The sequence below is a fragment of the Pygoscelis adeliae genome, unplaced genomic scaffold, assembly GCF_000699105.1.
Source record: "Pygoscelis adeliae isolate BGI_AS28 unplaced genomic scaffold, ASM69910v1 Scaffold106, whole genome shotgun sequence".
Taxonomy (NCBI): domain Eukaryota; kingdom Metazoa; phylum Chordata; class Aves; order Sphenisciformes; family Spheniscidae; genus Pygoscelis; species Pygoscelis adeliae.
In genome coordinates, this window is record NW_008824939.1 from 403,879 (window position 1) to 429,915 (window position 26,037).

Genomic DNA, 26,037 nt, shown 5'->3' on the forward strand with positions numbered 1-26,037 from the left:
CCGCGTCTCCAGAACTTCTCCAGCAGAACATAGTAATACAAAGATGCAGAACAGTGCTCTTGCAGATTAATGCACTTATTCCTAAAAAGCACAACACTAACTTAATAAGCTAACTACAAGATACAGTATTCCTCATAAAAGGGATAGGTGCAATCAACTGCTAATGCTCGTTTCTGTAGAAAAGTGGTGATCAGGAGTCCTACATAATGAGAAATGCTCTATCATCATCTGAAAGAAATTAACAAAAACCTCCCTGTGCGTGTGGAACTGTTCCTAAATTGCAAGCAAGAAACTTGGCAAAATGATAAGACATCTGTTTTCTCTTGCTCTGTGTAAGGTCAGAGCGAACAGATAGCCATTCAGGAACATGTGACTAGGCACTGCTCACAGCATGGAAGATCCTCTGGCTGATAGGGAAGGGATTAAATGCTTGTCTGCCTTCGTATAGAAACTACTTTAAAATTTACAATTGACCTGTGTCTCACTGAAATATGTCTGTTTTAGCCACAGTTTTAATACTGTCTGACCACAGACTGTTAACAAGACAATTCAGTGGAAAAATCACTACCATAATCTTCACTTGTTCTCCAGAACTGCATAAACACTATGTATGATTAATAAGCTAAACGTTTTAATTCATTTTCACAGGCACATCTGTATTACAAAGAGGAATAAGAACTGTATGAAAAGGAATTTTTAACTACAATAAGCATTGTGTTCAAGTTTGCAGTCAAACTATCACTGCAATCATACGCTCCCCTTTTATTCCGTGGCATTCTTGCCTTCCCTTTGCTAGGAGGGCGCCAAATTTTGCTTACCCTCAATTTATTTTATAATGACTTAAGAACTTTTATGAATAAAAGGAGGAAAATTGATTATATTTACTTAAAATAGTCTATTATAGTAGGATTTAATACTATTACTTATAGAAAGTACTACGAACTAAGTAAAAAGAAAACTTTTCTTACGAGACAGTTGCTAAAAACTGCTGTAGAAATCCGCTTAAGTTAGCTCCTGTTTGCCTGTCATCTGTTCTTTGGCATTCAGAAGCCCAGATGCAGAATGAAAAAAAAAAAAAAAGCAATATGCCTACCTTCTCTAGTTAGATTAAGTGCACTAGCTACCATGGTAACCTAAACTTATTTTCTTACTTTACTCTGTAGGAATGAAAACTGATTTAATTCTCCAGAAGGTTGCCACAGTGAAGACAAGTACAAAAAGCAATACATTATTAAAAGTAATAAAAAAGTTAGCTGTTTCTCATTTTTGCTAACTCAAAACCATGTTCTTCATCAGCGACATAGAGGAAGACTGCCTTTTACACGTTATGTTTAATTGCTGTGGAAAAGCCTTGATTTCTCTTACAGAGATGAGGACAAGTGGCTAAGCAGCCTTTCCCTCCCAAAAACCCCATACCTGCTGTGCAGTTCACACTTTATATAGTGTGACAGTTCATCTTTTCCAAATATGCTTGGAAAAAAGTCACCTAAAGTAAGTTTAGAATATAAAAAGATACTCCTGCATTGAAATTAATTGGAAAGAAAGATAAAGCTACCAGCACATGGGGAGTGCTTCACAGTTCTGCTTTTGTAACCGTTAGTAAAAAATACAAAGATTACAAATTCAGGTGATCTCTGGGTTCTGGAGGATCAACGTGAACTCAGACAATGGGCTAATATTTATCACAAATTAAAAACCACCCCCACGTAATGAGTTTGAGTTTGGTCTGTTGCTTTGACTGCTCCAGAAAACGGAAGTGGTATCTTAAGAATGGTGGAAGAGTCGTTATATGATGGTGCAACATACTTTGCATTGTTATCACAGGCATCCTTCTGACACAATTTGAATAAGAAACAAAAATGGCCAAAGATGGCCCTAATTTTTTGCACAAGCCTAAGATATCTGAAAATATTTAGTGATTTGTTAATGTGAGAGCTAATACAATATAAGCAGGAGCATACTTAATTGAGTCAGTGGAAGTGAAGATTTTAAGGAGGAGGAAATTATAACATTATGAATCTGAAGCCCTAAGTCCTAAAAACGTACAACTGTGGGGAAATCTTTGAATGGATAAACAATGACTCTTCCCCCAAAAACGCACATTAGTACATGGAACAGCATTCCTTGGCTCAAATTAATAAGTTTCATTGACCACAGAAATCTTCCACGTCCATGGACTACTTTCATGGGTTCTATTATACGTGGCACACATTTACTGAAGGTAAGTTTGTGCTTCTGTAGGAAAAAAAACATTCGAGAAATACAAACTGGATAAGAATGAATATCACTTGTTTAAGTTATAAATGATCTTGACAATCTTATAGCGAAGTTGCACATACGGAAGAACTAGAAATCTCAGGAATAGAGAGAGAGAATAGAGGAGACATGAAGGAAGGCAAGGCCTTCAACAACATGAAGTCTGGAGGATCAGGCTCATAGAGTCTATAGGAATCGTGTTGGACTCAGATGGTTAACTACACTAATGTTAAGGACAATGCTGAAATACAATTATGAGAACACGAACGTATGTTAATCCTTCTTGTGATGCTTGAAGTACATTACAAGCTCTTTGCAAAAGGTGGTAGCTCCATACGTAGAACAGTTTTAGTATACATAAGCCTTTCACTATATTATCTCAGGAATCTGTTAACCTGCCATGAGCTAGACAATATGGCTATACAAATGTCACTGCCACGCCAGGAAGGAAGTGGTTTAGCACTTGATGAACTCTGAGCTGCCACAGCCAGCCTGGTATTCTAGCTGGCTTGTGTATCTCTACACTGCTGTCAGTACAATATAGATATTCTCTAGCTGACTTTATCTGGGCTGCAAACACAATCATTCTCCTCCTGGTTTAAGTTTGCTAGATAGAAAGATGAGAAGAACTGTGTTTTTTACTAACCATTCTTATTCAGTAGTTCTTTTTTACCTTTTATATTTACACATTAGTTTACATCCAGAAGAGTAAGAATTAAATTCAACTTTCCACTTAAAAGTGCCATTTTTCCAATCATCTGAAACACAAGTTACTTCACTAACTACAGTTGAACTTAGTTGAATACCATTTGATGAGACAGAATTTTGTCTGACGCTGACTCAAATGCCTTATGTTAAGTTCAAAGTCAAAAATCTATGAGGATTTAGGTGACTCATATCTCCACAGCATTTAGACCTCACCATCTCTAAAACACCCCTTACAGATTCTCGTTTTTTTTAAATTTCTGTTCAAAATGCCAATATACAGTAGATTTTCTGTGTGTATCTATCTTCCTATACAAAGTCATTTGCTATCTGCTCTGAACAGCGTAGAAACCTACAGTTATCTCACTGATTTTACCTGTGGGGTAGGAGGAAGAGAAGAGAGACATTTCTCAGAAAATTTACTCTCACAGCAACTGTAACAACTTTTCTAACAAAGAAAATGGGCAGAGCTTTTCAATACTACTACTAATCCTACCTAAGAATGCACAGCTCTGCAAAATCAGAGCTTTTGAACTTATTATTATCGGTTTATTATCAAAGCACTCCTCTAAGAGCAAGGACAATAAACTAATTAAAGAAATTTCAAGGAATCAAAATGAATGAAAATAAAAATTAGACAGCCAGTTACTAACTAGCTTAGAAATAACAGTATTCTTGCAAGACATGTATCTGCTCTTTCTGTACCTTATCTCTAGTGTAAGCGATAAGCTATTGGTTTTGTACTAGGTCCTGAAACAAGCCGGCTACCACTACAGCTAACATCATTTCCTCATCCCTTTCCACAGCCACAGCCCTTTCCAGTACACACTGAAAAAAGACGACTGACAAGAGTGAACGCTGGCAATACGAGTGTGAAGAGAGGAGAGGGGCAATAGCCCATTACCTCCATTTTAAATTTCCATTCAGAAGCTAATCCCATCCCCTGGCAATGCAGTATCATCTTATGTAAGCTCTCAGCAGCATTATCTGACCAACAGGAATCGCTGGAGGCATTTCTGTTTCAGCGGTGACTGGAAGACACTGTTCACGAGCACAGAGCAGAACACTTCCCAGGCTGCTTCGTCTTAGTCAAGCATTCCCAATTCAGATCTTGGAAAGAGCAGAGGAACTGAAGACAATGTTTCTTGAGCCATGGTCTGACATGGGGTTCCTTCGCTGACACTACCGTCATGACGTCTCCCAAGACACGGCCAGTTCTCCACAAACAGTGACCCCCCCTGGAACAGATTTGGCAGGATGTGGCCTGAAGCCATATCTCAGGTCCCAGGCCCTCCCGGCCTGCTCAACAATAGTCGAAACATAGTGGACAAGACTGTATTTTTCTGGAGTCAGGGAAACTTGGAAGCAGACCGCTGAGTACAGCATGATCTTGCCCCATGGACAGGAAAAGCTCACAAAGTCAAATATTTTAAGTTATCTCTACAAAACAAATAACAAAGGTTTTAATACATATAATCTGAACCACTTCTACTAAACTAGGATTTGTAGATGATCTTGCTGATGTGAGTAATTTTTAACTCACTGACATATAGCTACAGCAGGGCACTGCAAAAAGGGGTTTATGGCAGCCAGAGCCAGAACAAGGCTTCAGCAGTAACATTTTCCTTCAGCTTCAGTGGGTCAGGGACGACCACCACGTCTGGGAGGAGGGCGAGAATACTGAGGAGCCGTGCTGCTGGCTGACACCCGAGGCACAGCGTAATAACACCACCTTCCCACGGACAAATCCTGCCAACAGGCATTTATTTCTCTTCAGAACTGAAGCAGTCGTAGTGGTCAGTGAGGAAATCCATCGGCCAGACAGCTGAGAAACTGTCCTCCAAATCTTTCTCTGTAACATTCAGGCTACAGCCTGAACAGTTTCACTGCAAGAAGACCACTTCATGGCAGAGGTGGTAACATACAAAAGGATAAAATATTAAATACACAAACACAAGTAAACTTTTATAGTGTTTTGCATGTGAAGAGTCTGATTTGCTAATCTTGCCAGAACAACTGTAAGTGACCGGCAATTCCCAGTTTGGAGCATCCAAGTGGAGATAGGATTTTTCAAACAAAAGGAGAGCAGCACTGCCCAGAAAAAAAAAATCCAATGGCTCAAAATAGACAAAAATCAAAGCACTCAAAACTCTTAGTCACTTGTGACTGTTTGTTGTGGTACTGTTTATTGGGTTGGTTTTGGGGTTGGTTTTTTTTTAATAATTCAAACGCTCTTTCCATGTTAAGCAGCAGAACAACAAGTTTCACTGGAATGCAAACTTTACAGTTACAGATTTCCCACAGGTCACCAGGCTTGACACAGTGTCAGAAAAATCACTCAAAACTGTCAGGTAGTATGGTGCACATTTTCTCATTTATGCTAACAGAAAGAAATATTAGCAATATTGCAACTACCTGTCAGAGGAAATGAGTCAGAAAAATATACTACAGGAAAAATTAAGAAACTATTCATTAGATAACTAGATTATTAGAGCTTCTCCATCTACTCAAGACGACAATTAAATCAAGCACCAAAATTCATTAGCAAAATGAATTTACATGACTTGACATTCTCTTTTGTCCTCTCCTACCTAGATATCATATCCATAAGATGGCAGACAGAGGCTCTGAAAAATCTGGTATATATTTTAAAGTGATTACTCAAAAACTAAAGATTAATTAAAAAGGTCTTTATTAAGCATACATAAAACCTTATAAAAAGAAAAAAAACAACCAAGTGTTTTCCAGTAAGCATGTATGTTTGTGTCATGGCTGTAATGAAACATGCATTAAGTATGAAACATATGGTTTCCATTTTGTTCCCCTGGAATCCATCCAAAGACATTTTATGTTGTTAGCTTAACTGTTCTCCTCAGCTGAGAAGCTGTGGAAAATATCTCATCTGAAAAAAATCTGTACCTAATGGATAACTATAAAAGATTTGCTAGATCTGTGGCAGACTACTTCATTAAAAAAAGTCTCTGAGATTATTTAATTACTGGGTGGTTGTTTTTTTTTTATTAGAATATAATTTTCAAACTAAAAAAAAATTTACTTTAAGAGGTGCCACAAATTATATGAACAGATATATTGGTAATATTTTCTTTATTTAATAAATTTGTAGTGGTGTTTATGGCACTCTATTGGAACCAGGCCATCTGACCTAACAAGAACACACGACAAAAATCATTACTAACGTATCATCTCCCTGATTTCATAGATTTGAGAAACTTATGCTGAAAGAGCACTGCTCTGAAGATCACTTTTGGCTAATAGCCTGGTTCAGAGGCAAGGATCAGTAAAAATGAGATAAAAAGAAGAAAGATCACATTTCTTTATTTTTAATAATGCTTGGGTTTGCCCTGATGCAGAAATAGGGCAGAGAATTTCAAGACATCTATCATGAATGCCCAGATTTAAATTTTACTTATGTTAACAGAAAATATACTGGAAAGGCTGAAGACAAAGTCACAAGCTTAAATTCTGCCATGCTGTGGTTAAAAATTCATCCCCAAATTGCAAGGCTAACCCCAGTAACAACAAGCAGGCAATGTATAAAACCTTTCATACCTTTGTGCTATAAACTACTTCAGCTATTGACTTGTTCCAGGAACTAACATGTTGTATTTAAACTGTTAAGCCTGCTGTAAGTTCTTGCAATTTATTGCTAATCTTTCTTCTGATGAAGCCAATAGAAAAATAGTATCATGAATAAACTGATAAATCCAACCAGATGAGTTTGGAGACTTTACCATACTATGTTTCTTTATTTCATTAGTTGAGATGATTTGGGATATAGTCGTCGAAAGCCCCCATTTTGTTACCTTCATATATCATGTGGCTTGAGGACTGCGCTCTTTGTAAAGGGCCTGCAACTTGAAAATTCACATTGCTGATGCTCTGCTAACGTACAAGCTTGTTCATCTTCACAACCCATTGCAAGAATTAGACGGTTATTTTAACTCACCTTTGCCATCTGTGCTTGGACTCCACTAGCCTTTAAAGCAGAAACTGCCTTCTGAGCAGCTGCTGGGCTGTCAAAGTCAACAAAACCGTAACCTGAAATATAAAGCATATTTCATTAACAAGACAGCAACCAGCTTATAATCAAACAGTTCATATGCTACTAGCATGGTTATTTAATACAATTTTCTTGTTGGTGAAGAGGGCCAATTTGAACTCTAAAGTTCTTCACGTAGTCCCAAAAAAACCAACCTACCAAAGTCTTTCAACCTTGAACTGGTGGGGACCTACCCTAGTGGAACAAATCAGTTCCCATGCCCACTCACTATCAGGATTTTGTCCAAATCGCCAAGAAGTAGTATGGTGGTCTGCTTTGTGTTATCTGGTATGTATCTTTAAGAGCAAATGTGACATCATTAGTTTATTTCATAGAGATCACCGAGTAAAGCAGAATATGTTCATTTTTCTAAACTAAATTCTTAGTCCAGTTTGAATAAGTGACCAATAAGCTTCTAAGTTATACGTCATTTACTCAAAACTGGGAGAGGAGTTTAGTTTAAAATATGCATATATACTGCATCATAACTTAATTTTTGGTGAATTAGTTACTTCATTGTGTATACATAAAAGACAGTTAAAATTAAAAAGTGAGTGAAAACTCAGCTTCAGTGAAATCAAGTGAGTTTTTCCCATTGTTGTTACTGAAACCAGAATGTAGAAAAATTGTCCTGAAAGCATTTTCTATGCCATATAATGCAATCTTTAAATGTTAAAGTAAACCCAAAGTTAATTGCAACAATTTCCATATATTTGCAGTAACAACTTCTCTTATTCTGAACAACAATGCACAGCTAATGGATTCCAGGACATCTGAACAGCAATATACCTTAGACTTTACAGATATTGACCTTACAGGCTGGGATTTTTAATGCAACCTGGGAGTTGGATGCTTAAGTCTCACCAAAAGGCAGTCAGAGTTTGGAAGTTACTTCCCCTAGATATTATTGCAAATCTCATTCTGCATTTTTCAACCCCCTTCCTTCCCACCAGCGAACACTCTCAACTATTAAAGAAATCCCTCTCCAATGTCTAAGTTGGGTTAAAAGAAAACAAACAAAAACCCCAACAATTAAAAAAAGCTCCAGAGGAGCAGAAAATAGAATTATTTCTTCAGAAGGTAATAGTATTCTCTTACAGTATGTCTATACTGAGGACAAAAAGGTTGTGTAAAGGTATAACTGAACCAGCTTTAAAGTCCTTCACTTGGGAAGAACAACTCGAGCAGCCTTGTACATCAGTGCAAGCTTATTTAACCTGCCAAGAAGCTGAAGAAAGCAGCATATTGTTCTGCGTAACATGTGGTGTTGTGGACTGTTAAATCTTGACATGAAACAGACTGAATTAGTTCATATCAAGTTTTGTGCTGCCAAGGCAAAACTAGCTTTCCATACCCATGACAGCCCAGGTTAGCAACACCACCACACTGCAGGGTGTAAGATAGACAAAGTTACATATTGATATCAAGCATGCCATCAAAGCCGGCTTCGCCATCTTCTAGACGATACACAAACTCAATTACTTGTTGCTCCAGTTAGTTTAAATCCCATGGTGTGGGGGTTTTTTTTGGCAAAAGCCAGAGATGCTGTCAATCTTTCGGTTAAATTCCAGTTAGATATCTGCATTCTGCCTACTTACGTTCCTACTGCAATTTCAATGACATGCAGTGAGCTTCCCTGCAGTCTTCCCTACAACTTGCTGTATATTGTTACAATAGACTGTTAGTTATTGCTTTTCACCAGCGAGGTTTAAAATCTATATTGGAAAAGTCAGCTTAAATCTCTTAAAACATTAATGTGAGAATTTCTGTATCACTGACAGAGCTACCGAAGTCTTCAGGAACTGGGGGAATGGACAGAATAAATCAGTTACGTGCTGTCACAGGTATTAATGAGCTAAAATAATTGAAAATGGCATCTGCTCTTTCCTAGTCACAATATACGCAGATGACATCTGCACACAAGCTGGGAAAAAAATTTCTAGAAATTTCTGTTTCTGAACTGTCAGCACCTCTTTAATTGTTTAAGATGGGGAGCTAAGAAGCTATGCCCCTGCACTGCTTCCAAGTTCTGCACAAAAACTGCCTCTCGATCAATGATGAACTCTTCTCTCCTGCCTCTGCCTAACAGCTTTACGCTCACTCATGAGCTTTATGCTTACTAACATTGCCAAATCAGCTGACTTAATTCTTCACTTTGCTTAGAAATTATCCTCTTAATTGTAAAAAAAGAAAGTCTGAAATCTGATATTTCAGTGTCTGCTACCACACCTTCTCCCACCATGCACGTTGCTGGGATATGATCTCACTGTAATTGCAGTGAGTGATGAAAATCAGTGAACTGATATATCCAGCTTATCTAAAGGACTTCTAATATTTTTTTCCAGCTGCAATTACTTTGGTGAAAATGAACCCTCTCTTTGCTCTCAATACATTCAATTGCATATAACAAAACACAATTAGAGGATTGGAACATGTAATTAAGTGCTGCTTTAAACTACTCTAATCAATGGGAGCTGATTTCCACCAATATATTATTTTTTCAGATGCTTAGTACAGTTGAATGATCTTCTGTAAGCTTCCCTAGTTTCTCCAGGCAAAAGGGGAAAACCTGCTTTTAACTCCATCTTTGTTTTTAAAATAGAGGTGAACTGCCAGCCAGCACTGTGCATGTCAGCTTCACCCAGGCTTGGCTGCACCCACTGACACAGGCTGTCTGCCAGCTCCACTGGAAACAAACGTATTGAATACACTGACCGTGGGCAAGAATAAGACTAGTTTAGGAATAAGAAGACAGGGAGGGGCGCGGAATTGAAAGCACTTAAAATTCAACATTAGTGTATTTTATAGACTCAATTAGGACTTTCACGTGAATGTAGTATAAAGGCAAACATACATACCTTTGCATTTGTTTGTTGTCTTATCCAAGATAGCCTTCGTGGATACAATTTTCCCATACCTAAAATGTATTACACATATGTAAGGAAAAAGAGAAAAAACATCCTATTACAAACTTCTACCAATTCACATTATTTTATATCCTATTACCCTTCACTTTTAACAAAATGGAGTAATATATAGACTATATAATTATATAATGAAAACTCATAGACAGAAGTGACCAAAAAGATCAACAATTTCAAGCATGATCTCGTTCTATTCTCCTTACATTCTCAGTGGCACAGCAGAATCACCAAACAAGCCAGAGAAAGAGTGCTTTACAGAAAAGAGTACAACACAGTTAAAATCCTGGTACACGTAAGAAACCACGTTTTAGACATAAGCTTGGACTCTCTCAATACATAGACCAGATAAAGCAGACAAACTGCCTTCTCAGTGCGAGGCTTGCTAACTAACATGGTGCGAGGCTTGCTAACTAACATGGGGGGGAAGGGGGGTGGGTGGGTAAAAAACAAGTATCTCCCCCACCCCAAAAAGATTAAAAACTTTGTTCTGGAAGGTGACAAGTGCAAGTAAGATTTATGAAAGCTGATCAGCAAAGGTGGTAAAGAATTTTCTGTATTTTTAAAATGGAAAATTGAAATGTAAACATTTCAATTAAAACCAAAATATCCCTCAGGAAAGTTGCAATTTTCTTTTTTTAGAACACACTCATTGCCTGTTCCTCAGCTTCTCAATAACTGGGCAGTCCAGGTGCCAATCTGCTACACAGTCCAAAGGTGAACACCCAGAGACCTAAGAGCAATTAAGCTTGGGAAACAGGCAGACAGCAATCCCAGCTATAGGAACGATCACTGTTTCTGAAGTGCTCTGCAAAGCTTATCAGTATCAGGTTTTTCGATCAAATGTAGAGTAGAAGTTGTCACTGCTGGTGAAAACTTGCAATTTTCCTTGGAAGTTAAATCCCAGTTTCAATTTAAAAAAAGAACTCCCTTGGCCTGCATCAGCAGCGGAATCGGAAATGGAGCACAGGTTTCTCAAGTTCCTTACCACAACCTCCTCTGTTTGCTTGTGAACTACATTTGATACAGTGCTGTGAGTATACAAGAGAGAAACGATGCAACGTGAATGTTTTCACATGAGAATATAATGTAACTTATTACATTAACAGGTATACCTAAGCACTGTGTGCTAAGAGGTTCTTTATCATTGTACAAGAACCCAAAATGAACTGAAAATTATGAGAAATGTTATCAGCATAAGAAAGTGGAATTTAGGGAAGAATTCAGTTTTGCCAGTTCACCTGCTAAATATAACGTGAACAGAGTGAGTATCATTTCAAAAAGGTATTATTTCAAAAACAACTAACTCAAATTCTGCAGTGGCTGTATTAGTCTTAAAAGTTCTTCAAAATATATAAGAAGTCTAATAAATAAACTTAAGCTTAGTTAGTTAAGAGTACTCAAATAACTGTTCACTTGCAAAGTGACAGTTATTCAAGGATGAAGCCTATTTACAAAGTACCTTCCCCCTAAAGAACATTTAAATACATGTTTCAGTGTAGTTATGACTTTGTGACCAGTTTCAAGCACCTTCTGTTTATTCAATGAGTTATTGTATGGCATCAAATAGTTGCAAGGGGGTAAACCTGGGACACTAGCCACTAGGCATTGTCCTCCTTATCGTACCTGAAATTGTGAGCATCTACACGGATACAAAATAGAACTATCCATCTATCGCCTAAAAATGTACAAGTGTCAATGAAAATCAGTGCATAGCTAAATATATTATGCTAGAAGCTGTAATAAAGCAATAGAAATTGTGCCTAATAGTTGGAGCAGGTACTTCCTTATTAATGTGTCACTTATTTTCCAAATATGTCATTCCATTTAGAAAGCTCTACACCTCATAGAGTCAAAACTTCTGAAACTTTCTCCAGAATTTTTCAGAGCACAGAGTAAACGTACATGTTATAAATGAGAGGGGCAAACTGTTCAGGGACAGTGCTCTTCAAGATCCGCTAAACTCTTGTGTCCCAAGTCGCTTGCACCCAGCATTGTATTTGATAGCCAGCACCCTCCATAGCCTATCAGCTTCCCTAAGCTTCTTAAGTGAAGAGCTACATAACCTTTTGTGGGGAAAAAATCCCTGAAGGATGATCTTGTCCCTGCTGCTGTTTCAGTTCTTGAAAGTGTAGGAAGTGGTGGTGGTGAAAAACTAGAGCACTGGGTATCTATGTAAACAAAGTAACTGCAACCCTCAGCCAGTTTGGTCATGGAGGGGAGTCAGGGGCTGGCTATGGACTGCCCTGGCCCACAGATGCTGACGCACACCAGCCCATAAACATGTGTCTGCATGTCTGTTCTTTACAGCCACTTCATGGACCGTTTTCCAACGTGCAAGACTGCTAGTGATTTAATTCACTGTCCTAGATAGCACGGCTCCTGCAAAGAACCAGCTGCCATGGAATACTGCCAAGAAGTTTCAGCAGCATGAGTCTAGGAACGATTCTGAGAACCAGTATAACAATAGCAGCTATCACCAGGATTTCTCCTACGATTTTCCCTGTGAATACTCCTCCCAAGTGCTAGCTCTCTGCTCACGCCATGAAGCACAGAAACACAGTTTACCCCACCTCAGCCTGGGCAGAGGGATACATCCCCTTCCTTCCTCTCACCATGTGGTCTGATATCAGGGGAAATTACTCCTTGCAGTTCCTCATAAGTGCTTCCTTCAAATGATGACCATCATGAAAATCTACTTCCTTCTTCCTGAGTTCTGCAGTCCTAATGCTGCTGTTAAGACAGGCTCCTGTGTTCAACTGCTCATTTGTTAGGTGCAACTGCAATCAAGACCCACCAGAAATCAATGAGCTATAAAACACAAAGTCATGGTGCAAACTAATATGTATTGCCTGCTTACAAAAAGGAATATAGCAAGCAAGAGAAAACTTATATTCCAAAGATGTCTATGATGTTAGGTCTTGCCTGAAGATCATCATTCCTCTCAAAGCTCACGCATATCTAGTTGTCTTAGGCACCCTGCTGAGGCTACTCTTCTGCTCCAAAGCCTTACTGCATGCTTGGTGAGACTTGCTACCTAAGGCAGAGCAGACCTCTCGTGGTTGGCAGAATCACTTCTACAACGATTGGCGATTGCTCATTCCGTCTCCTCCGAAGCAATTTTTTAAAATATGCTTTAAGTTAAGTGCTAATTTTGAGAAATAACTGCTAATCTGGCTGGTGACAGGCAACTAGGTATTCCTTATTAAGTAGGTTATTTTTCTCCCCCCCAAAAAATCAAATGAATGTTCAGCAGCAATAAAGAGTTTTGCGGGATTTGTTTTTTTTGTTGTTGTTATGGGGTTTGGGGTTGTTGGGGTTTTTTTTTTTTGAGTGCTATTAACACATTCTCTCTTTAGTCTGAATTATGTTTGGAGATGGAAAGACGTTTTGAGCTTTGCATCTCTTTTCTATACAGCACTTGTACCAATGTCAACTAACGTATTAAGGAAGAGAGGGCTTGGGTAAGAGGCAGGTAAATAATTGCCAGGGTGCATTAGTTATGGGATTAAAAGGGCTATGTTCAGTAACAGCCTGTGTACCAGTATACAATCTATCGTTATAGTACATAACACCAATACAAATGTATATTTGGATATGAGATAAAGAAGAAACTTGTTCAAAAGCCAAGTTCGGAAGATAAGCAGTACTGCTACTTAATAGGATAATGCTTACTGCTGCCCATTACACACTGTGCAGAAATGAAAGGGTAACCCCACCTTCTCGGCTGCCCTAAGAAGATCTACTGCCCAACAATGTCAATGTCAAAACATAGCACTACACGTTTGTCTTAGATACTTTTGAAGTGGAAAGCTTGAAGCAAAGCATCAACATATACTTTTTAAAAATCACATTGTTCAGCAACACGGTCAAACCCAGTGCAAATAATCACACTGAGAGATTTATTACAAATAGCTAGGAATACTTTCGACATTTAAAAAAACATCTCTGAAGCCTAATTTTGGTGACCTCCATGATGATGAAAGAAAAGGGTCCTTAGAAAACTAAGTACACGGATCAAATCAGTGTTTATTTTTCTCCCTTTGTACATCTGCTAGTGTAACGAACATACTTGCAAACATGAGGGCGATAAGATGCCATCATGAGCATGACAAAGAATGGGGAACGAAGTAGCTTGACGTCTTTGCCACAAGTGCTATTTTGAGTGTTGAAAGAACTTATCTGTGTGTACACTAGGGGAGGTACAATAAGAACAGGCAGTGAGAGGCTTGATAGGGGTTGTCTGGAATGAATTGTTCAAATCTTTGCCCACAATAGCTTAACGTAATACACCTCATACCACCAAGCTCACAGTGCTTCCCTTTGCAGTACTTTCAAACTGTCTTCCAGCTTGTGCCATGAAGGGTTTCTCTATCCCCTGATGTTGACTCAGACACTTAACATGCCAGAAGGATCTCTGCTACCATGAAAGTCCTTGCCTATTAGAGCTGCTTTGGTCCTCCATCCTGAACTGTCCAGAACTTTGTGCTGAAGACGAGCAGTGCTCTCTCTTTGCCTAAGTCCAGTCCAGCTGTAAAAAGAGCATTCCTAGAGATCCTGCTGTTATCCCTTGCATTACTGTAGTGCTGTCAGAACTCCTCTGCTATGCAGGAACAATGCTGCATATCTTCTGTGTGTATTCTAGATTAATTTTTACATCTTAGCATCTTATCACTGCCCTTCAATGCTCTATTTCTAAGAGCCAGAATCAAGTGGTAAAACCAGGCATGGATTTCATAACACGTACATGGCTCTGAGTACACAAACTCACTATCAGGTGGAATTGTGAAAGGAAAGAGAACCTGGCTGAACACAAAAATTTCGGTCAGGAGCCAATATTCTCACCAGGTGACCCAAAGACAAGAGAGCACAACAAGCAGGCAGATCCAGCAAGGAGGGTCATGTGGGAAAGCAGATCAGTTAATCCTAAAATATATTGCAGTTGCTGAATGGATCCACATCAAAATAAACCTTACTTTAGACTAGGGTAAATAACTAGAACAAAATGGATAAAGCAAATACTTCTAAAGCAATTCCTGTATATTAATTGTAACACTAAACAGAACATACAGGTGGGGGATGCTTAGTCTGTAAATCAGCTTTTTAAAAAACAAAACAAAAAAACTTCCTTATTCAAACATGGTCTTATTCAGTGCACAACGTGGTCAGCTGGCACCTTGCATGTGCTCTAAATGCAGTAAATTCCTGCTTGAAAGGGAATAATATTATCCTTCAGTGTGACCTTAAATAAATGCACGTAACAAACAGACTTCTGCAAATCAGTGACATGCAACTTTTAAGACAGCATCCTCGCCTCCCCAAACAGAGTATTCTACTTTGAACAGTACAATTCAAAACATTTACGTGAAACTAATGGTCTCAATAGCCAAGTCCCCACCACAGTCTCTCTCACTTGTAGAATATGTGGAAGCCTAACCCATTCATCTCGACTGAGCCCTGAAGAGGAAGCACCTGAGCAGTCCACGGGAAGGCCTCATCTATGCTGCAGTTCTCAGCTCCTCTATGCCACCTGGTGCAAAAGGAGCAAAGAAAATTCCCTATAACTGAGGAAAAGAGTCAAGGGAGATGTCAGCAAGAGCTGCCTTGCTACAGTTGGCTCCCATACCTCACTGCTCTTACAGTGTTCATGGCATTTCTAAGCCAACAGCACAGCCAAGGGAACATAATCAGCCCCAGCAATCTTTTCTGCCAGATCCAGAAAACACCTCCAAGCAGTACAAAAGGTTTTATCTGGCTCCCATACCTCCCTCTTTGCTGCATCTTGGGAAAGTGGTGTACTGAACCTTAAGCTCTTGCTCCCTTTTAAGCTTAAACACAGGGAGTTTTCATTTCTCCATGTATCAAATTTTTAATTTCCCAGTAAGGGGAATTTCAGAAAATAATTGTCAATACAATACTGCTAGTCCTTGTGATAGCCTACTCTAATCCTGCTATTTAGTTATGATAAATGTTCTCTTACAAAAACCTGATAAAGAAATTTATTCAATCCAGCAGAATACTGAGTTTGGAGAACAGAATCAAACCATATGGTTTCCATTTTTAAATTCTTCTTCACCACATCTATGCCCTAGTGTAGAAGGAGACACTGCTGAGAACATTTTGTCCATATTTTGTTTTCTGTTGTTGGAAGACACACTGTTCTTTGAGAAACTCTTTGGAATCACTCAGTTGCTTTTATGGCCATCATGAACCTCAAGATTTGCTACCGGAACAGAATGAGTACCTACCACCAAAAGCTGGACCAATCATTTTTAGTGCATAATTAAACATTACATAAAAAGCTGCAGTTATATTTTTCTCATTTTTATTTGCACAGTTAACAGGTATGCATAATCTAGCTTAGTACAAGCTGTGTTTTGAAATTGTTATAGATTTGGCTAATTTGCTAGGTTCAGCAAAATCTCCTATACTAGCTTCAGATATTCAAGCACTGGGTTAATCAACTCAGACAGATGTGCCCTGTTTCAGGCATTGGATCATATTTTTCACCATGTGCAAAATAGGACTTCCTTATGAACCTAAATTAAAGTTAGACCACTGCTTTGATGACATTCTGTCAAATGGGCATGTGGTTTTGACACAAAGCTAGTTCCTTTCTTATTAATTATCCCTTTGACTCTCTGGTACTTCAGAGAGAAAGATGGTATTTTCAAAATACCCAAATATCCAAGTAGTCCTCATTGTCTTTTTTTATTATTTTACTTGGGAGATAAATAATACCTCCAAATAAATTAAAATTTATTATTATGGAAGCCAACTACTGTTTTGATTGTCTTTACAAAGTGACTAAAATTACGTTTTGTTCATTAATGTAAAGACTATTGGCTTTACTGACAATTCAGTAGTCTTACGTGCTGCTGTAAATTCTTCAGAAGATCAAGAAAGCTTTCTTCACAACCCCTCTACCTTTACTTCTTCATTTAAGTTTTGCATATTTGTGTTTTCAATAAGAATCAGTGGATAAAAGCATCTATCATCATCATTACTGATGCAGTTACCAATATTAGTACAAACTAGTATTACTTTGGTACAAACAATCTTCTCTTCAGGCTCAGTAGGTTACAATTCCAGATTTCACTGAGATGTAATCAAAAGTAGCAAAAACAGATGCAAAATCAGATATACTATCAACTCTTAGTTATCCATCCTTAGAAGAGCAGATGCTCAGCATAACGGACATATATAATTTGGTGAAGTGTGAACAAATGCCTTCTCAGTTTCTTGGACAGTATTAATTTTAACAGATAAAAAGCAGTATTTTACAAATACATATTTGGTTTATAGTGTACAGGCTCTACACAAATGTAACTACTCTACAGCTAAAAAGAACCAGGAATTGAAAACTAACAAATAGCAAAGTGACACACAGGAAGAAGATTTTGGAGATTATTATTTTTCAGCTACCCATTTTGTTTTTCTTAAGAGTAGTTATTTCCTGGTTTAGCACAGGATGAGCTGTGGGGATAGGGAAGAAATGTTTTTAGAACGAGGAAATGTTTGCTTCCTCTTGCTTTGTAGAGATGTGAATAATCTCTATCCATTCCTTAGAAGCTGACTGAAAGTCAAAGGGAAAAGTCCTGTTAGCATCCTACAGCTATTTTTACGACATTTTGCAAACATTTTTCAATTAGTATGCTCCTTTTTGCACAGTAAATTGATTTATCTTAAAAGCACAACCCACTGTACAATGCCTTTTCATTTAGCACAACTGAGGAAAATTGCTTTTTTTTAATATCTCTGGGTATTTTGAATGTTTAAGACATATTACAGCTGACACTAAAACAGCATACCTAATGTGGCTTTCTAGTGTGTACTAAACCAACAGATTTCCAACAATTCCCTGCAGAGGTGTTTTCTCTGTCAATCTTAAATCAACAAATAAAGTAATGGCATGTTTATTTAGTTTTACTTCATAAGGTTAAGAATGTTGCAGTATGTGAAAAGAGCAGTTATTCTTCAGTACTATAATGACACAGTCATGGAGAAAGGAAAAAAAAAAAAATTAAAATCCATGAAGCCTCACCCCCAAAGAGCTTTTGGAGTTGGAGGGGAAGGCTCTTGTATTCTTTCCTGGCAGGCATCAAGATTTCAACTGATGCTACTTTGAGGAAAACACAACAGCAGTAGAATAGAAATCATGAGAGATTTAAAAACGTAAGTATAAATTCTTTACATTAGGGTTTGTTTTGGGGCTTTTTTGTTAGTTTAAAAGAAAAGAAGGCAAATTCTGAAGGATGAACCTATAACTTCTATTCTAGGCTCTGACAAGTTTATTAGCATCTGTTGCCTCAGTTGCTCCACTGAGGATGCGAATACAGATATTTGGCAGAACTATGATTAATAATCACCTGCTCTTCAGGGTGAGATTTTTTTTCAAAGCGCTGAATTTTGGCCTATCCTTGCTCAGCTGCAACATGATTTTTGCTACTAAACACGTGGTATCTAATTTCCATTTAATCTTTCATAGGCTAGCAAGATAATAATGCTCAACCTGATGGTAGGGAGAGACCAAAGCAACAGCTCTAGACACTGAAAAAGGAGAGAGCAACAGCAGCAAAAGTGGCAGAGCCAACCTCTTGCACTGCATAGGAGGTCATCTTTCACATTTCATAGACACCTAAAGATTGTCATAATCCAAATGATTCTTATGAAAGCCAGGATGCTAAATTTGTTTATTACATATCTGTTTTAACTGTAACGACACAAGATGTCACATGCTGTGAAGAAAAATGGAATTTCAACCAACAAACTGAGAAAAATGATCCCATTCAGTGTTTCGTGCAGCCACTGCCCCTGCAGTAACCCAACCTAACTTCTGACAAGCCAAGGTGATTTAGCATAATCTCTGAACCATCTGCTCGGCTATCTATCAGTCCAGTAGCCTTGTTACTTTACAGTTTATAGGTTAAGCAGGATAAATCGCCTATCAGAAACACAAACGGATTTGCCTCTTTGACACACTTTGAAGTGCAAGTATTGTCTAAGTAACCAGAGCTTGCTTTCTCCTAAACTGAAGAAAATAAAAGTCACAGTAAAGCATTAACTAAAGTGTCTGTTCTTTCAGAAAAGGAAATTGTTTATGTTTATCATCTTTACAGTTTATGAAATCAAAAGTTCAGCAGAGCTAAGTAAATACTTCATAACTTATTTTGTCTACACTTTTAGGAGATTTTTCTATTTACCCATTTGAAAACTCATATGCAAAGTATTTTAAAAGGTGTGAACTACGTAGAGTTACATTATGTTTTCAAATATCTATTAGCAGGGACACAAATGCTGGCTGACATTAAAAGTGTTGTTTCCTGCCAATGTTCTACTGAGTTTGATGACCAACATTAGTGAAAGACCACTCTGCGTTTTTCTTATAATTATGTGGCATTGTTCTTGGAGAAGAATATTTTAGAGTTGGATGAAGTATGAAGTGATGTGCGTACATTAGATTGAATGGTTCAGAAAGTGATTTGCTACTACTCTACTTCTAATGCAGTATATTGTTACTTTTATACTGAAAGCATTATAGAAAGTTTTATCATAAGACACTGAACTGAGGATCATTCATACAAAAATTATTTGTGCAGTTATTCAAATAGTCACAAACAATAAATCTCAGAATTATCATAAATTATCCTAAATCAACTAACATATATTAAGACATTTGCACAAGAAATTATCAGTAAATGCTACAACATTAGGGGAAAAAAAAAAATCAAGACGTCTACTTCTCAATTCCTGCCTTACAAAGCAGGCTGCACTTCCTAATCAGTATCATTCAGCATCCAGTTTAGCAGAGCAAACTATTGAGAATCCTTACTTTACAAAAAGACATAATTAATTAAAAAGAGATTTGGAATTCTTGGCTAACCCACTTTTTAGTACTACAATTATTCTTACTCAAAAAAACATAGGACAATCTACATTTTCTGCAGGAATTTGCCTGTGCATCTACTGACAAGGCTATTCAGGTATACGGGAAGGGGTTACAGTTTCCTACAGCTACAAGATGGAAGAACAAAGCCATGTTATCTTAAGAAAGCAAATGGTCTCATGCTGTTATTCTCTTACCCTAACACTACAGAATGAACACAAATTATGCCTGGGTTAAGAGGCATTTTACACACAACTGAAAGCAAAAACTGAAGCAATACTCTTTGAAAATAAATTATCATAGTTCCTGTGGCTCCCAGAAAGAATATAAAAAAATGAGAGCCGAGTTTCACATAGCCATGAAAGATACCGGGTTTTTCTGAAAATCATAAATCATTTGCAAGCAAAATAATAAAGTTCCGAACAGGTTCAAATTACAAGTCTGGAATATTATTTCTACGGTCTAGTAATTTCTTTTATCCTTTTTTTCATACTGAGAAATGATCACTAATCAAGACAATGGTTTGGAAAGATGAGAAATTAAACCAGATGAATGCTAATATGTATTTATAAGCCAAGCTCATGGCAGGTCTGCAGACGTGCATGTATTGATTTACCACTGCTAGCTGTTTTAATCTGAAAGTAAGGCAGTATTTCTACATCCAACCATAAATCTTGGCAAATTTCAGCCTCACCAATTTTGCAGAGCCTACACTAACAGCTTGAAAGAATAAAACTATGAAGACATAAGAGAGCAGTTCTTGTAATTCATAATTTATAACTCCTTTCTCTTCCCCATGCTAAATGGTACAGATCAGCTTGGGAGCATAAATTAGTCTCTCTACCTGAAGACCTTTTATTTTTCAATTCCTTCTCCTCCATCCAAGGAAGCCAAATTCAGTCATTGTCAGCGTATGATGCATTGTCCTTTATTTTGACTTTTCCTAAGCATATTTCTTTTTCTTGTGGGAGGGAATTAAGGACAAGGCAAGGGGAAAATAAAATTATTTATCAATACTTCCCAATACTTTTTCCCTTGTTTTAGTCAGAACAGTGTAAATCAAAAGGTGTTATTCTGGCTACAGTCCTAGCTAGTGTGAGATTACCTCCTATCTGGATAGATAGACAGACACCTATTAATGCTACAAGCCTGTCTACTTGCAGAAGATTAATCTTTAATTTATTCTTGCCTATTAATTTCACTTCTAGTGAAGGTTGCTAACCAAGTCTTATACCCTCAGTTTAAATAAATGACGCCCTGAGGAATATGTTGGCAAAGTCTTGAAAACCATGAGATTGGAGATTGCCAAAGTACAAGGGCACATTCAGCCACATCCCATTTCCTAAGCCCTGACCCATATGTCAACTCTGAACTACAAAAAAGTCTCACATATTGTGTAAATTACATATATACATAAAAATACATACATATATATGTACATACACACACAATGCTTTTTCTTGCGCTTATCTTGTATGGAAGATGCTTGGTCACTGGAATAATGCCTGTCATGGGTAACTTTTTTAAAATATGTCAGCGTATTTTGTATGTTTTCCTTCTGTTTTTGTAATACTAAGACAACACTAAGCCAACAGGATGAATCCAAGACCTGGCCTGCTGGGTTAAAATACCTTCTATGCAAAGATACCTATTTGTTCTTACCTGTATCTTGCACTAATTTAACACCCCATCTTGGAAAGTGCTGACTGCCCCTCTTGCGTCTGGAGGGCAGAAGAGGAAAAAACCCAATACATTCAAATACATTCCAGTCTCTCTGAACTGCACTTTAACAGTGGTTCTTTCATGAAATACTCATAGTAACATCCTGCTTTCAATAACTAGTCCATACTGGAATTAACACCTAATTATGAAGAAACTGTAAAATTAATATTAGAGTCTGATCTCCTTTAATTTCTGGTAACTTAATGTCAATCATACTAGAACAGCACTAAATGGACAAATTATTCAAAATCACTGCTCACCACTCCAGAGGCCTTGCCCCCTTAATAGCACGGCATGTAGACTTGATCCCTATTTGAATCCGCTTCTCTAGTCTCAAGTCCTAGCTGTGCTGAATAGCAAATATCTCCATTTCAACAGGGAAAATGGTTGTACTAAAGTAGTTCTCTCCAGGGGTCAAAATACTTCAGAAGGGCATTTAAGTGGCTGTATGTTACTGAGTAGAAACATCAGCTCACATATTATTGATTATAACTGCATGGCTCTGTTGAAAAGATGTCTGCAGTAGTATTAAGTGCTGAGATAGGGACAGAGGAGTGTTATGCATTAAAAAAATACTATCCATCTGTTGCCAAATTTTAGATACATGAGCAATCACAAGCTGTAACACAAAATCTAAAGTGCAACCTTTGTGGCTGATGCATCAGGGTCATATTCAGTGACACTTCCTCAGTTTCACGCTGCTTAAGATAGACAGTCTTTTGAATATCGATTGAAGCAAGCAGGAGGCAGAGTTTGATTTCTGCAGTTTTGCAAAGAGAATGTAATAGATACTTACCTGGAAATTTGCGTTTGGTAGCTTAAATATATTTTCTTTAAAAACACTATTAACCTGTTCTGATCCCATCACTATAGCAGCTAGCCAAGTACAACTGAAGTCTTCTGGAACCACTGCACATTCCGTCTACTCTTAGCCCCGAGCTGCAGACAGACCTGCAGTCACAGCACACTGCCCACTACGAGATTGTCATGTAGAACATACCCAAGCTGGCTGAAACTAATGCGATCGCCCAGACCCTCATTTCCAGTGTTTTGGGATTTTTTTGTATAATGACTGTGTCAGATGCCACCACGGAAGGATAAATTCAGTGTCCCAGACTGCATGCTGGCTGGTGACATCAGGAAGCACTTGGATCAACGGGCTTCACAGCGAAGAACACAGACAAGGGAGGTTAATCCTGCCCTAGCAGGGAAAACCCAACCCATGAGCATTTGTGCAAAGGGGTGACTCAAGACTGGGTCAACTAGGCTCAAAGAAAATGGGGATCCTCCAGTTGGCTGTACCAACTGCAAGCCTGGATGGCATCTACATTAAACAGACGTGGATTCAAAGTTTGTCAAAAGGAGCAGCCGTGGCAGTTTCACGAACCCAGAGCACCAGCAGCCACAGAAGGGCTGTTCAAAAAACACATTTTGATACAATGCTGAGAAAAATCAACCAACCACTGCATGACAGCAAAGCTGACAGGCAAGCCCAAAAATCAGTGACGTTAGTCTGTATCACAACCACCTTTCTTGAACAGATTTGACAACATATGCCAACAAGGGAGTATTGTATGACGTCGTCACAGTGTTTCTGGGCTTTACAGACCTTTTTTTATTATTGAGAGCCTGAGATGACTATTTCTTTGCCTGCAAGAGGGCAGCAGAATGAACTTTTCTCTGTAAAAGTGATAAAGTACTATATGAAAGAAGCTGTAAACTTCTACTTGAGGATGAATCTCCATACCTACGCTTCAGATTCTAAAATAGTTCATTTACTAATTTTTCTGGTCAATTTATCTAAACAAGATGCTTAAACCAATCCAAATAGAAATCTTAAAATATTTTTAATGAAAACACTCAGAAGCAGGAAAATGTAATGGATACAGCTATTGCATAGAAAAGGACTGAGAATCCAAAGAAGCAACGGCTATACCAATGTCAGAAAGTCACTCATTAGTGAAGAGTTAAACAGTATCTAGGTCACTCTACAGTCTTTCCTGCACACCCTCACCTCACTGCATATCGGAAATGCTGTGTGGGAAGGCCAGGGAAATAAACTCACAGACCAAGTATGACTCAGACTGCAGTAATGTAATGATATTTTTTTTCTCTTAAATTATCCTTGGGATTAAAAGAATCCACGCCCTCAACATGAAACCAAATCACGGTGAAAGGAAGAAACCACAAATTCACGCATCTTTGAGTCAAAAGGTATCTAGAAGCAAATCAATTATTAATGGTGAAGGACTGAGACCTTTCCTATAACATACTATATTGTCAGAACAGCAGAAGGTGAAGAATTTGAGCCCCAGTCAGATGTTCTTCTGAAAGCCCTAGTGGGGATGATCTCAGCAACAAGAATGTCAGAGAACTGTCTGCCAAAAAAATAAAGGAGAGCTGTCACAGCCAAATGCTGACCTCTACCACTAGAGGAAAGCAACTTGAGAGAAATAGCCTCACATTTCCTCCACCACTGCAAAAGGTGAACTCAAGAATTGTCAAATATCTTGGCACAAGCATGAGCAGAAGACAACTATAAGATCCCGGAGAAGGCAGAACACCAGTGACCCAGGTCCAAGTACAAATTCAGTTAAACCCCTGAGGAACAATTAAAATTTCTGCAAATTCTGTCCCACTGAACAAAGCAGAAGTTTGGAAAGGACACTAATGAGCAGAAGAAAACACTGCCGTCAGAAATATTCCTTCCTGACTACAATATAAAATTATGAAAATTTACTCTTTCCTCTGCACTTCAAGCTGCCTCCCTCCCTTTCACTTAAGGAAAGGACAAAAAAAGGCACACTAACCACCACAAAAAGAAGAGCAAAGCTAAAATGTCCTAACAGCACTAAAATGTCTTCTATCACAGGAACTCGTAAATTTTCATCCAGAGAAACAGAAACTAATTTCCCCTTTTCACAGCAAAAATTTAACCAGTTTTGTTGTGGTGATATAAACAGCAGTATATCCTTTTTTCAAAAGGGTCTTTATTAGTATGTTGTGAAGTACATCACAAGCCAATTATAAAGAATTGAGCATCTGGCTTTACAGCTATGTATTTAGAAGTATTCTGCTCTGTTTCTAATAAAATGATCTAATTTTTTTAATCCCATGAGATAAAGAAACTAACAATGTTCCCAAAACCTACATCCACCGTATAAACATCACTAGGATGCTCGGTCAGTAACCAGTTACCTATGAAAGTAAAGTCTTGTTGCTGCTCACCTCTCAGCTACAACCATGGAGGAGTCCAAATCCCCGATCTCCTCTGATTAAGTGAGGGGTTTGGACCCAAGTGAGTTCAGGTGGAGAGCTCTATCTTGAGAATACAGACAGTGTCACTTGATCAATGAATTTTAAGTAACAATTAAAAGGGCAACATCTTTGATAGAAAAGAGTAAAAGTCACCATAAATGAAGCAGCATGCTCCATACTGATTTAGACCAACACTGGGTCTGCTTCAGGTCATTGCTTCAAAAAGTACAATTTATTGGTTAAATAGAAACTTAAGAGGAAAACAATTAAGTCTTTCCTGTTTTTCAAAAAGGAATCAGACTCAAAAACTTTTCTTACCCTGGTTATCTACCCAAGAACATCTTAACAACTTGGGCCTTTCTGTGACCTACTGAAACCTACCTACTTTTTGCACCTTATCAATTCTACCCAATTCAGTCATCCAAAACAGAGAGCCTGTGCTCCTTAGACTACCACCTCAATCTCAGTTCAAGTGTTAGATGGGAAACAGTTGATTAGTGACAGTCAGGGCTGTCCCCTCTTCCTGGGAGGGCCGCTCTTTTCAAAATATTTAATGACATTTGCAAAACTGCATAATTCAGAGTGAGTGTCCTAGACTTCAAAGAGAAATAACAAATATTTAACTGAATACGCAACTAATAAAATGGGTGGAAAAAACTTCAGAATTTCTCATGGAACAAAGTAACATGCAATTCACTTGGGAAGAACAGAAGACTGGGATAGATTATTGTATATTTTTATAATGTCATAGCTCTGAATATTTGGAAGATGTTCAAAAAGAATTGATCCTAATTTACATAATAGCAAGTACATTCATGCTGAGGCCTTGGTATGATGATGGATTGCTTTCAACAGCTGCCCTGGCTAATGGTCCTTCACTCCTAGTACTGTACCTCTGTACTGCAACATAGAAGCTCTGTAAGCTGCCACTGACAAAAAGGAACGTGGAGCAACGCTTTCCCTCTCAGTATTTGAGATCTTCAAAATATAGTAAATAGACTTTTGGCAACAAATAAAAAAGCCTTAGCAATAAAGTTAAGACAAAGTCTGCCACACAATAAAAACAAGTAGCTTCAAGTGTGGTAAATGTAGGGGGTTGAATACAGGGTATCTGGAGGGGAAGTAAAAAAAAAAAGCAGATGATTTACAAACACTCCTTTTCAGATCACAGTACTACAAACAGCGATGCAGGGAGGGAAATGCACACTGCTATGTCAGCTCCACTGCAC

General features: G+C 38.0%; 1 protein-coding gene across 2 annotated transcripts in view; it reads right to left on the reverse strand.

The window, feature by feature from the left end:
* The window catches only part of RBMS1 (RNA binding motif, single stranded interacting protein 1), a 92,891-nt gene that overhangs the window by 29,836 nt on the left and 37,018 nt on the right, over nt 1-26,037 (reverse strand). For both annotated transcript variants that reach the window (XM_009325380.1, XM_009325381.1), the window contains exons 3-4: nt 9,880-9,938; nt 6,929-7,020 (exon numbers count right to left, since the gene is read on the reverse strand). In XM_009325380.1, coding sequence (XP_009323655.1) covers nt 6,929-7,020; nt 9,880-9,938 — 151 coding nt within the window. The remainder of the gene's footprint in view (nt 1-6,928; nt 7,021-9,879; nt 9,939-26,037) is intronic.